The 13,790-nt window shown below is 39.8% G+C and overlaps 1 protein-coding gene across 1 annotated transcript in view; it reads right to left on the bottom strand.

Moving 5' to 3' along the window:
* Positions 1 to 13,790, bottom strand: part of CEP128 (centrosomal protein 128) — a 247,937-nt gene that overhangs the window by 222,457 nt on the left and 11,690 nt on the right. The window contains exons 4-8 of the mRNA XM_040975214.1: positions 13,611 to 13,697; positions 8,182 to 8,308; positions 7,348 to 7,466; positions 4,290 to 4,381; positions 2,218 to 2,290 (exon numbers count right to left, since the gene is read on the bottom strand). Of these exons, the coding sequence (XP_040831148.1) occupies positions 2,218 to 2,290; positions 4,290 to 4,381; positions 7,348 to 7,466; positions 8,182 to 8,308; positions 13,611 to 13,697 (498 nt within the window). The remainder of the gene's footprint in view (positions 1 to 2,217; positions 2,291 to 4,289; positions 4,382 to 7,347; positions 7,467 to 8,181; positions 8,309 to 13,610; positions 13,698 to 13,790) is intronic.

Raw genomic sequence — 13,790 nt, 5'->3', positions numbered from 1 at the left:
TCAGGGCTAGTGCCGATCACAAGCCAAGTCTCACAAAGACCCTATCCCTGCAGCCAGCCTCCCCAGCACACTCAGGTTCATCTGCAGGTCAAAGTGTCCTTGGAAAAAGCACAGACATCAACACAGAACATGAAACACAAACATGCAAGGAGACAGGCCACTGTCAAGGGAACACAGCAACGCTCCAGCAGTCGGCCCCAGTGAGAGAAATCAGGGGATTTCGTAAAAGGCATTAAACAATAACAATATTTTTAAAAATTCAGCAAGATGCAGGAAAACGCATATACACAATTCATTGAAATTGGAAAAACAATTTGTGCACTGAATAAGCAATAAAGTATACATAACAAAGAACCAGAGGTAATTACTGGAATAGAAAAATTCAACAAATGAAGTTTAAAATACAACTTCAATAGTATGCTGTGTCAAGCGGAAGAAGAGATCGATGGAGTTGACAGATGAACAGAAACAATTCAGTAAGGAGACAGGGCAGTGAGGGAGAATAGGTAAGGCCAAAGGGAGCCAGTAATTCCACCTGGGACTCCCCGGGGCTGGCCCGAGTGCAAGCACCTGCTCATCTTCTACCGCCTTCCCAGGAGCACCAGCAGGGAGCTAGACTGAAAGTGGAGCAGCCAGAGTTCCAACTGACACTACAACATGGATGTCAGTCTGCCAGGCGGTGGCTTAAACATCTACACATCGGTGCTGGCTCCAACAAATGCTTAACCACATGCGAGTTCCAGAAATTAAAGCACAGAAAATAGAGGAGCAAAAACCTTATTCATTGAAACAACTGCTAAAATCTTAAGTCTCTGGAGAAACAGATATCTGGATTACTGGAAGTCAAAAATCCACAAAAGATTCCACCCAAATGGTCCTCCCTCTCTAAGGCACACTATAATCAAATTATCAAAAGTCAATGACCCAGAGAAAATTTAAAAGCATCAATTTATGCACAAAATTGTCTTTGTTAGACTAGCAGCAGGTTTTGCAGGAAAAAAAAAAATTTTAAGCCAGGAGCAAATAACATAGTACATTCAAAGTGTAAAAAGAAAAAATTATATTCCATACAAAAATACCACACTCAGAATAGTCACACACACACACACACACACACACACACACACACACACACACACACACACAGGGAAGGAATTCATTCCCACTACTGTGCCTTACAAGGAATGCTTTAAGAAAGTTCATCCAACACAAACAAAAGGACAATAATTATTATCAGAAATATATGAGAGCATAAAGCTCCCTGGGAGAAGTAACTTTATAGTCAAGTGAACAATACTGTAATAATGTACAAACCATGTGTAAGTCATACATATCTCTAATACGAAGCCAAAAGTCCAATGGTCAGCAATAACTAAGCTATAATAAGTTATTTAAGGGCTACACAATATAAAAGATTTCTACTGTAACACCAAAAACAAATATGATGTGTAAAGTCATGCGCAACAGAGTTCCTATTAGCTTAAAACAGTGTAAATGTTTTAGGTAAGCATCAAGGCAACTATATACAAAAACTACAGCAAATAGAACACAAAAAAATCTGAAATCCACGTACACAAGGGTCTGCAAAATGCACATTATGAAAAAGTGTAAATTTCAGAATTGTTCCAACCCCCCTCCAAAATATGATACTTTAAATACACTTCGCAGGCCCAGCGCAGGAGCCTCGTGGCTAACGTTCTTGCCTTGCATGTGCCAGGATCCCATATGGGCACCAGTTCTAATCCTGGCAGCCCCACTGCCCATCCAGCTCTCTGCTTGTGGCCTGGGAAAGCAAGAGAGGATGATCCAAAAAGCACTGGGAACCTGCCCCTGTGTAGGAGACCCGGAAGGGGCTCCGGGCTCCTGGCTTTGGCTAGAGTGCAGCTCTAGCCATTGTGGCCACTTGGGAAGTAAATGAACAGACAGAAAATCTTCCTCTCTGTCTCTCCTCCTCTATGTATATCTGACTTTCCCATAAAAATAAAAAAATAAATCTAAAAACATTCATGTTTCTGTAAGTTCTTGAAATATATTCATGCCACCATTATAGTATTTCAGACTCTAATATCCAAAAATTTATGAAGGTGCAAAACATATTTTAAATGGGCTTACATCATCTAGAGATTAAACTTCACAAGTCTTTGTCCATAATTATAACCAGCCCAGCCACACTAATACCATCTCCCAAATTAATTTTTTTATAAACATCATTCTTACCACTTCTTGTTTCTGGGCTTCATTAAGTTTTTCAGCCAATTCTTCCAAAACTCTTTTTGTTTCAGCATCTGATCTGAGCAAACAAAAAAAATGGTTTTAACTTGGGTATTTGAGGAAATACACAGAACTGAAGAAATTTGCAGCACGGCATTCCCCTAGAATAACCCACTGCTATGGTCCTCAACATTAGTAAATGTATAAACACCCAGAGGGCTTGTTAAAATAAAGGATGCTGGAAACCACTGTCCGAATTTCCAAAGACCAAACCTGGCAAAAAGCCCAAAAAAATACCTATGTCTACAAAGTCCCACGCGAGAATCTCTACTGGAACTCTCCCTCACTACGCAATCTTCCACACTATTTCCCATCAAGAAGACAGGGAAAAAAAAAATGAAAGGAGGGAGGAAAGACAAAACTCTTAATCCTACTCGTAATCTCATAATTCATAACCAAATTATATCGGAGTGTGACGTATAAACTCGGTCCTCATTAACTTATCATCCATTCTAATTTTCCTTATAAAATTAGTGGGAAACTAACACATGATAAACAGCAGAGAAAGACTTGCAGAGGAAAAGAAACGACCCTTCTCACGGAGACTTCCTTATCTCCTTACCTACAGGCAACCTCGGACCAACACTAAGCCTCTTCATTCATGTGCTGCTTTTCTTCATTGTTTCCAATCATAAGCATTGAAATATCTGAAATATTTCACTTGTTCACATTCCTGTACAGTTCTGAATAATGTACTACTATTTTTAGCATTTTCATTGTTTCCTTGTGTAATTTTACATAGTTAAAAGTCGATGATTTTCCCTCATATTTTATCATGCTTACATTTTCATCAGCTCACAAGTACATCACAGTTTTGCTTTTCTTTTTTTTTCTAGAGTTTCTCTTTATTTCTCTCTTTAAAATATTAAGCCTTACCAGTCTAAAAGATAAATAACATAGCTAAATAATGTGGTTCACAATTTAGGAATTGGAATGGTTTTATTCCTATCAGCTATGTGTGGACATGATCTTGATCAGACTTTGGGGTTTCACGGACCAAGAGTGAATTCTGAATCCATTACATCCCTCTCATTTAATTTCTAATAAGTTACTTTGCTTCTGTGTAACCACTCCTGATTCTAAGACAAAATGAAATCCAAACGAATACCCAATAGGGTTATGCCAGAAATCAATAAAACCACCTGGCACAAAATAGGTACTCAATAATAGGAGTTAATAGAATTAGAAGTAATATTAGTAGAAACTTCCATTACAGAATTTCCTGCCTTCCAACTCAACCGAAGGTAAATTATGCACATTATGTTTCAGACTCACAGACTTAACCCGTACAGTTTGACATTTTTTGTTTCAGCATAGAGAATGCTGGTGAACAGTCGGATTTGCTTAGTTGGATTTGGCGAGTGAACTTTCCCAATCTTTGCTGCATGGAGAGATAACTTTGCTACAGAAATACCTTTTAAGAAGGTACAAAAATATTTGTTTCTTAAAAAGTATAGTCCCTAAAAGAAAGCCACCTGCCTCTGAGGATGAAAATGAAATGAATGGCTAAGTTTTAGATGAAGTGATAGTTATTGGGGGCTATTCAAGTTCAACAAAATTTTAAAGAGAGGACAAATGTTCACCACCAATTTGCAACAATTATAACTAAGGGTTATGGCATATCTGATTCCAAAGTGGCTCATGTCCCTTGATAAATATCGCGTTATACACATATATATATTCCACCTACAATGGCAAGAGTCAATTTCTAACTCTCTCTACCTCTCTTCAATGTATTTGCAAAAAAAAAAAAAAATTTGTTACAAAATTATCTCTGTATCAACATCATTAACATCAGCATCCTATCATATCAGTGAAAGCTTTTAAAGAATGAAATTTGTCTTTTACATTATGATACAGTTAAAACCCAAAGTGTTTTAAACTGTCCTGGTAATACATTGTAAGACACTTGCATGAAAACACAGCACTGTTTCTCAAATCTATACGGATGTCTCAATTACAGCAGCTAATTCTTCTAATAATTCATGTCTCCCACGACAATCCCATTCTGCTTTTACCGGCTTCTTCGGGAGAGTTCCCTGTTGAAATCTTGTCCAAGGCGAGCCTGCTCACTGCTGAGGTCTCGGAGGGACTGATGGAAAGCGTGAAGCTACCGAGAGAAAAAACACAGCTGCTCATTCGAGGTTCTATCAGGCTCTTCCAGAAGGTACACTTAAGTTCAGAATAAGATTTTGGCCTTTGCAACATAAGCAAGTTCTATAACGTTAGTAAAAAAAAAAAAAAAATCTGTTCAGAAAGAAATCTGCTTTTTTCAAAGAAAAGCCTTTCTTTGAAAGTAATCTGACCCCCAGCACATACCCTCAAGAAAGGGTGAGCAAACACTTTTTGTAGAAGTCACAGTAACAGATATCCCCTCCGTCACAACTACTCGAGTCCTGCATCCGCAGTACAAAGGTGGCCATGCACAAATGAACACAGCTGCATTCTAACACCACTATATTTTTATCAGCCCACATACGCTCATTTGCCAACTGCTTCTAAGAAATTCCTCCCCACCACTACTAGGAACCACATACTAGAAAACACGAAGCTGCATTATCCATCATGAGAACACTAAAAACAAGCCAGAAGCCCACACAGAATGCAACAGAGCTAAATGAGTCATGATAGATCTCTCCCTGGAAATAAAGCAATTAAATCTACCTTTACCTTAACCAAGACAGAGGTTGAAAATGTAACATTTGCAGCTGAAGTGGTGGCAGCAGATTGCTAATCCTCCACACGCAGTGCCGGCATTCCATACACAAGCCGGTTCACGTTGGCCGCTCCACTTCCCAATCCCTTTTCCCTGCTCATGGCTTGGGAAAGCACAGGAGGACAGCTCAAGTCTTCGGGCCTCTGCACCCACGTGGGAGACCCGGAGGAAGCTCCTGCTTCCCGGCTTCAGATAAAAGTCAACTCTGGCTATTGTGGCCATGTCGGGAGTGAACTAGTGGATGGAAGATCTCTCACTCTGTCTCTTCCTGTACTCTTTCGAATTCAATAAATATATCTAATAATCATAATAATTACATCAGTACCACTTCAGCTACATAAAGTTTAAACCAGGCAAAAATAAACAAAATGTATGTAGTAAAAATTATTTTCCCTTTAAAAAAAAAGCTAAAGAAGGAGGACTCTAAAGGCAAGGCTAGTGGGCAGCCCTAAGGAAGAAGGAACAGAGGCTTCAGGGCAAGCTGATGCTCTATTGAGTGGTATACACTAACATTACTGTACCTTTAATTATAGATAGATACACTATATATATACGTGTAAGCTATAACTTAAAATACTCAGTTTATACATAGTTGCAGAAACAATAAATTCATTCATTTCAGTAAAGACACCTGGAGCAAAGCATCAGTGCCACCTACCATGTCGGGAAACAAGCAGCTCAAAATCTAACATGGAGAGCAATGGGTTAAAAAAGAAAGAAAAAAAAAACTTTCATTGCAACGTTAAGAAAATAGTCAAAAAATGGTGGGTATAATATAGATCAACAGTAAACAATCCACTTAGGATGTTTTTTCCTGTCTTGTAAACCAGAATCCTAGAATTTACCTTCTACACTCTTTTCACTCATTCCCACATGGCTATCTGATCTTCGAGAAGCCTCAATTTAGTTCACTGAGCAGCTTTTCAATGTACCCTCTTAATCTGACTCCATTTGTCCTAATCCAAGCGATCATCAGTTCACACACCCATGATACAGTAATACCATCAGCCTCTGGCCACAGTGACTTCACTTCTCCACACAGCCAGAGTCATCTTCTGCAGAAACTTCCACCAGCTCCTTCTAAGGCTCCCCCTGAGCTCACCTCCACACACACCTGTGGCTCCCCCAGCTCACCTCCTCACACACCTGCAGCTCCCCCCGAGCTCACCTCCTCACACACCTGCAGCTCCCCCTGAGCTCACCTCCTCACACACCTGTGGCTCCCCCCGAGCTCACCTCCTCACACACCTGCAGCTCCCCCTGAGCTCACCTCCGCACACGCCCGTGACTCTGCGCCTCCTTTCAATTGCTCACAGCTGTTTTGTTCTAGCTGAAGAAGCTCCGGCTCCCTTTTCAGACCTCAGCTCAGTCCTTACTCAGGTCGCTATTCGCAAATGGGGCAGTTGCCTCAACTACATACTCCCATGTGCCCATGCTTCTCTCCTTCAGAGCACCTATCTCAGTTCACAGTTGACTATTCATATGCTTATTTGATTACCACCTAGCTTCCATTAAGATCATAAACTTACTGAAAAGGCAAGGATAAGCATAAGCACTGATCCAACAACAGAGGCACTAAGTAAAAAAAGAAAGAAGTGAGTGATGGTAAACTTCTCTGTTCTCGATAATAATGCAGCCCATGCTGGCAAGTTTCATTTACCAAAACAAAACAACAACAACAACAACAAAAACAGGCAATCAAAAATTTACAAGGCATTTTCTAATGCACTAGATCTTAGATAAACTTTGGGATCCAATCTTAAAATGATCAAAACAAAAACTGTAGAGTCAGAAACTTCCCCTGGCCCTCTTCTAACTCATGCAGCTATCTAAGATAACAAAGTGAAACCTTTAGCTCTGTGGCTATTTCAAAGAAGCCAAAGGCACATGTACATTAAACACATTAGTACAAAATGTCTTGCTCCCCATAAATGGTTCCATCCACTGATTTCAATAACCATTAAACTACCAATGATGGAAAAACAACAGGTCAACTACACAAGGACTGCCTGCTTCATACCAAACCAAGCTTAGACAACTAAAAAGCAGCTGACGTCACTGGGCTTAGAGAAGAGGGAATCGCTTCAACAGGGAAGGAAGCCAATCATGTCCAAATTCACTGTTAATTGTTCTGCAACATGTAATCCCACACACACAAAATTTGAAATCAATGTATGATAGAAATGCATACATTTAAATAATAGTATTGCTTTTTTAATAAAAGAAAGGGAGAGAGAGACCAGAAGTCAGTTACAAATGATCACACTCTAAGTTAACTATAGCCATTAGGATCAAGTGTTCGTAATTTAGACAGAAACGTAAGGAAAGGCTGCGCACAAATCACAGAATGGCACAGGTACCTGGGCCATGTCTCCAGGCTGCTGAACAAACCGGACGCCGGTCTTAGATCTAATTCGTTTAATGCCCTGGGAGTCCCCATAGTCCTTGAGAGGTGAGGTAGGTGAAACGTGATGGCTCTCTTCACAATTGAAACAAAAGGAAGAGGATTAAAACATTACATGAACATCAAGAATCGAATGCATTAAAAAAATTCCTTTCAAAAAATTGCATGAGAACAAAACATTCTAAAATGTTCTAAAACAAACGCACAGCACTCATCACTATTTATCACTCATCGCCAGCACACATGCCCTTAACCCGGACTATTTCCTAAGGATCTCGCTGCATCCATAAAGTCCCACAAAATTGGCAAAAATTTTCTTTAAGCAGATTTTTTAAAAGGGGATAGTCTGGAAACAGAGCATTCAAAAGTTCAAATCTGCTATACTTTCTAAGAAAGCAATACAATATTTTCTTATATATAAATAATTATAAATTATTAAAGCTTCATGACTAAAACATAAAAAATACTAATAAAAAGCAAAGTTTCAAATAACAATTAACCTAAAATCTTGTCAGTGTGCCAAAATTTCAGCAAGCTACACAGCAAGAACAGATGGCAGTGTACAATTTCTAGTCACGATCAGCACGACCTACAGCAATAAAAAAAAGGTAGTCTACAAAGTATGAGAAAAGCAGAACTAAAGATCCAAAAGATCCTTTCAAATATCTCAACCACGTGCTGTAAAATCCTTAACAGAAGTACATTGTAACACCTGATGCAAACATGAGGTAGGGCTGTACGTCTCCAAGGAGAAAATGCATTCAACATGCCCTGCATTTGAAGGGCTTACCTGTCACAATGTCGTCATCAAACTCACTGGCACTCAGACTCGGAACGGAGAAACTTCTCCCTCCTGAGTTTCTGAATAAACGTTGACTTCGTAGTTGACCTATCGAATGTTCCAAGCTTTCTTTTAGCTAGGTTCAAGAATAGAATGAAGGGAGAGTTACTCTTTTTAAACAACTCCCAAATACAAATAGAATACACATGATAAGCTATTTCTGAAATATCTGGCATTCTAAAGAAAATTCATAAATGAGATTATACTCAACTACGCTAGGGAATCTCAAAATAGTAAACATAAATATGTTAAGAAGCAATGCTACCAGCGGATCTTAACAGCATCTGTCAATACCTACTCCATATTTCTATGGCCAGAATTTGGTAAAGATCACCACTTTCTATGGGCTTACAAAAGCAGTCCAAAACATCTCCTAGAAGCAGCGCCTATGTAGAGATACCAAGCAGAAAAGGAAAGGAAGACAGAGCCTTTCTCCTTCAGAAATCCTAGCTATAGCAACAAACAGGAAACAGAACAGCTGTCCTTGCCGCTACTAAAAACCCAGAGTCCACTGCCTGTTATCAGAAGATCCCGCTTATGATTCAAAGACCTCAAATCCCAGAAAAATGGGTTGTTAAGTACACACAGCCAGACGATCTGACTGCCAGTTTATAGCACGAATATAGTTGTCCAAACCACGCCCTCAGATTTTAAGGAATCAGACAGCAGAAACACAAGAAAATACCTTTTAAGACCTAAAGAGATAGCTTCTAAAAAACACGTTAAATATAGAGAATAATAGAGTTGTAAAGTTAGAGATCAGAGATCAGGATTCAACTAAAATCCGAGAAAATAAGGAAAATCCATATAGTCCGAAGAGCTAGGAGGTTCAGGTCTGAATTTTATGCAGGAATAATCAAAAAGAAATTATTGAAAATGCAAAGCAGTGAAGCATATGGCAAGGTGTCTAGAGCTCTTAAAATACAATGTCAACACAAAACAACTTATGCAGAAGGCTTGACTAAATTCTTCCAAGGGCTAAAAGGAAGAACACCATTTAAGCACGACACGCCACGTCGGTGCTCGTGGGGAAGTGTCAAGAGCCGTGTACTGTCCATTCTTCGTGTCTCTTGTCCCCCAATCTCTCCTAGGTGGTTGCGACCCCTGTTGACTGTCCTGCTGGATGGGACAGGGAAGTGTGAATAAAGCAGCCTGTTAACCAGCAGTACAGCTGGAACAACGCACATCCCAAATGCAGCACATCTTCTCACATTGGCTGCTTGAACTCAGCTCTTCTACAGAACCAAACCAAACCAATCCGGGTCAAGAGCCGGAGCTACAATTTCAGCAATCTACCTCTGTTTTTCATATTTCTATTACAAAATTCAGCCTAATATTTCTATATCCTTCTGTCCTTTGCTTCCCCATGTCAAGATACATGCAAAACACATGCGAATCATTTGCTACCTTTAGAACCTAGTCTGTGAATCTGCAAAACAGAGCTGAGAATCAAGCAGGGAAATCCTCGAGGGTAATTTACATATGAGTAACATACACATACCAGAGGTTTTATCTAGTAAACACAAAACAGCATTGCACATATTTATAACAAAATGGCCAGAATAAAATAAAATTAAATAACATGAAAACTAATGGACTTCAATCCAGTTGTACACATGGGGAAAAGACCACCAGTGTGAGGAATGCAGACCACAGGAATTACTGCCAGAACAAGAATAGAACTTTCCTGTTTGACATCTTTCAAACCAAGTCTAGTTTCAGTAACTTTCTGAAAACAAAGTCAGCTTTCATTTCTCTCTATTGCTTCTCTTCTAAGGTTATCACCTTTTTAGATTTGCTGTTTTTTATTACTATTTTTTTAGTGATCTGCTTTTATTTGAAAAGATTTACAGAGTGAAGATCTTCCATCGCTGGTTCACTGCCCAAATGCCCACAGTAGCAGGAGCTAAGCCGAGCAGCAGCCAGGAGTCCCGTTTGAGAACATCTGGACTCCTGACTTCAAGCATAAGCTCTGACGCTATCCTGTCCGATTCTCAGCCATCCCATGGAATCTCAACATCTCAGAGGAAAAAGTGCCAAATGCAGGGCTAGCCCTCTGGATTTCCTTTTCTTTACAGCTCCTGTCTACAAAAGGCCTGTCTCAGTCATCCCCTGATGTGTTCATAACATCACATTTTTGCATTTTTCCACCTTTCCAGTTGCTCTCTGCAGGACAGTTGATCCAGATTAAACTCATCCACCAACGCCAAAGGAAGAACTTGCAAACACCCTTTTTTATATGAACTTATTAGCTACTAAATCCTAAACTGTAACTAAAAGTTGGTGAATAAAATGGATTTTTACGTACACATACAGACACACATATACACACTACCACATAACATTTTTTTAAATTTAATCTGAAAGAGTTACAGAGAGAAGGAGAAACAGAGAAAAGACCAATCCTCTAGTTCACTCACTCCCCAAATGGCCAAATGTTCAGGCTACTGGGCAGGGTTCAAACTAGCAGTCAGGAGCTCCATCCGAGTCTCCCATGTGAGTGACCATGGCGTCACCATCTGCTGCTTTTCCCAGGAAGCACGAAGTGGAGTAGCTGGGTCTAGAACTGGCACCAACATGGGATGCTGGCATAGCAGGAGGCAGCTTTACCCACTACACCACAGCATCAGCCCCTTAACCTTAACGTTCTGTGATGAACGATACTGTTACCCTGAAACTAAGGCTTTGTTTTGTAAATACTACACGTATTTATTATTATTACTAAGAAAAGAAGAAGTTAGAAACTGCTCATTTCACTATGACCAAACAGGTAGAGATTGGGGTTTACACAGTCATGTGAGGCCTAAACAGCTAGCAGCAAAGTTTGTGGTCTACGTAATTACTTATAGTAATTTACACTGTGAAAGCTGAAGTTTGACCTGCATTGCTTAAGGACGGGTGTTATTCAACTAAATGAAGGTAATGAAATTCAGGCATACCAAAGCCTTACAAAAGCAGTGTATTTACCCAGTCCTCAGTAGCCACACTGTGCTTCCCCCGAGGTTTCCTAACTCTTTAAAACAGTGTGCTAAGCAGCTCTTATCTAAGAACAGTACTTTTTTTCTGCAACTTTATTGAAGTATAACTGACAGATACCAAGTTTTAAAATGACTTTCCAATGTTCATAACGGCCAGTTCCGAACCAGTTCCTTAGAAACCCAGCTCCTAGGAAGGTAAGGTTTCCAAGCAATAGTAAATAGATATAAAACTAGGGTATAATTTAACAAAAAGTATCAAGAACAACTAAAAAAATAGATCATCTAATAAAATTAGGTTACAATGAAGGCAAAATGAGAAACGGACAATAACTATACATGCAGACTTCCCTCTGCTTCAGGGAAATACAATGCCACAAGGAGACATGCCTTGTGTTGTAAAATACTTCTCTCTACAGGAATTACTGTGTAAGTTCATTCCCCAGATGTCTGACTTAAAGGAAGTTTGCTGACATAAAGTAGGAGCTAATATCAAACTTGGTGAAGTAGCTTTGGAATCATGAAGGAACTACTTTCTTTATTTTTACTTGCAGGACAGAAAGGAGCAGGCATTGGTGCAGCAGGCCTTAGATGCCACAGCCCCTCTCAGACAGCTTGGCTAAAGGCCTGACTCCAGTTCAATCCGATTTCCTGCTAGCACACATCCTGGGAACAAGCAGGTGATGACTGAAGCACTTGGGTCTCGGCCACCCACTTTGGTATTTGAGTAAACCAGCCAACAGAAGACCTCTTCATCTTTGTCGTCTTCTCTCTCTCCCTCTCATCCTCCTTCACTCTTAGCCTTCTCTTCTCCCTTTTCCCTCCTCCACAGCTCTGTCTCCCTGTTTTTTTTTCAAGCAAAGTAAATTTTTAAAAACAGAGAGAAGATAAGCAGAGTTTACACTGACTGCTTAACTTCTCAAATAGCGGCAACAACCAACTTGGCGCAACCTGAAAACAGAAGCCAAGATTCGGATCTGGGGCTGGCATAGCAGGCTAGTTTCTACCTGTGGCACCAGCATCCCATATGGGCACCAGTTCATGTCCTGGCTGCTCCACTTCCGATCCAGCTCCCTGCTTCTGGCCTGGGGAAGCAGCAGAGGATCAGAGAATTGTCCAGGTCTTCGGACTCACACAGGTGCCTCCAGGCTCCTGGCTCCCGATGTGCTCAGATCTGAACTGGCCATTGCAGTTATTTAGCAAGAGTCAATCAATGGGCAGAAGGTCTCTTTCTTACACGCTCTCTCTCTGGATGGAAGATATCTCTCTCTTCTCTTTCTAGCTTTCTCTTTCTTTCTCTCTCTCTGTGCTTCTCTTTGCAAACCTGCCTTTCAAATAAAAATCTTAAAAAAGAAGGAATGCAATCCAGCCCTGCCACAGGGGTGACAGGGATCCAATCACCTAAGCCACCACCTGGTGTCTCCCAGCTGCACAGTGGTATGGAAAGCAGGGCTGGGACTTGAACCAGGAACTGCAGTATGGGATACAGGGTCCTAAGCCACTATGCCAATTGCCTTCCTCATGAAAGAACACATTTAACTGGTTTTCCAAGAGTTTACTGAAGATGAGTAAATTCCAAAGAAAGGAAAAATAGAATTATCAACACAGTAATACAGAAATTGACGATTCCTTCCAGAATTCTGTAGTATCTTCAGACATCCCTAAAAAGGGTACACAAAACTGCCAAATCCTTGAAAGGTTAGCTTTGAAACACATAACAAACTTTCCATTTTATGTATCTTTTAAACCAGCAATTCTACTTCCAATAATCTTTCAGGATTATATATATGCACAAAAATTCACAATGCTACATTGTTTGTACCAAGAAAAAAACAAATATATCCATCCTATATTATATAAAGATACAAAAGGATATATATATACTGTTCAAAAAAATGCAGTAGAGCCACACAGAGTCCTATGGAAAATGACATAATTAAAGGAAAAAAGTAGCCAAACTCATACTATATAATAACCTATCTTTAAAGCAGCCAAACTAATATGTTTGTATATGCACAGAACATGTTTGCAAGAGGGAAGAAATTGCCAAAATTGCTATCTCCAGATCGGAAGTGAGAAAAACTTTATTTTTAAAAACTATGAGCACATATCACTTCAAAGTAAATCATCCTTGAAATCCTTATCTCCCCAGGAGGGTATCCATTGCCAAATTTAATTAGTCTCTAATTCACGACCTGAATTGTTTGGTCCCAGGCTTTAAATTCAATAGAATCTAATCTACACAAACTAGTGAGCAATCTCTCTGATAAACTACTCTAATTTTAAATTACAATGCACTAAAACAGTAAAAGCAACAATTATCTCATTATTTCATATGCACACTCCCAAAAAACCTGTAATCCAAAAAGGATAGGCAAGAAAAAAGTATAGAAATGGTCTCACTTGTTCTATCGCACCCGCCTGTTCGTTACTATATTCTCGGTATCGTCCAAGCATCTGGTCCACTTGTCGCAGGTTCCGACTGGTATCCTTGAGGAAGAAAATTCACTAATGATTACTTATCTCAAACACTGCTTCCCCCAGTCAGTACTGGCAGTATGGCAAACAGCCAATTCAAACATT

Source organism: Ochotona curzoniae, unplaced genomic scaffold, assembly GCF_017591425.1.
Source record: "Ochotona curzoniae isolate NIBS_2020 unplaced genomic scaffold, NIBS_Ocur_1.0 contig_2688, whole genome shotgun sequence".
Taxonomy (NCBI): Eukaryota; Metazoa; Chordata; class Mammalia; order Lagomorpha; family Ochotonidae; genus Ochotona; species Ochotona curzoniae.
Note: the sequence above shows the minus strand (reverse complement) of the source record. Positions and strands in the feature narration are given on the sequence as shown.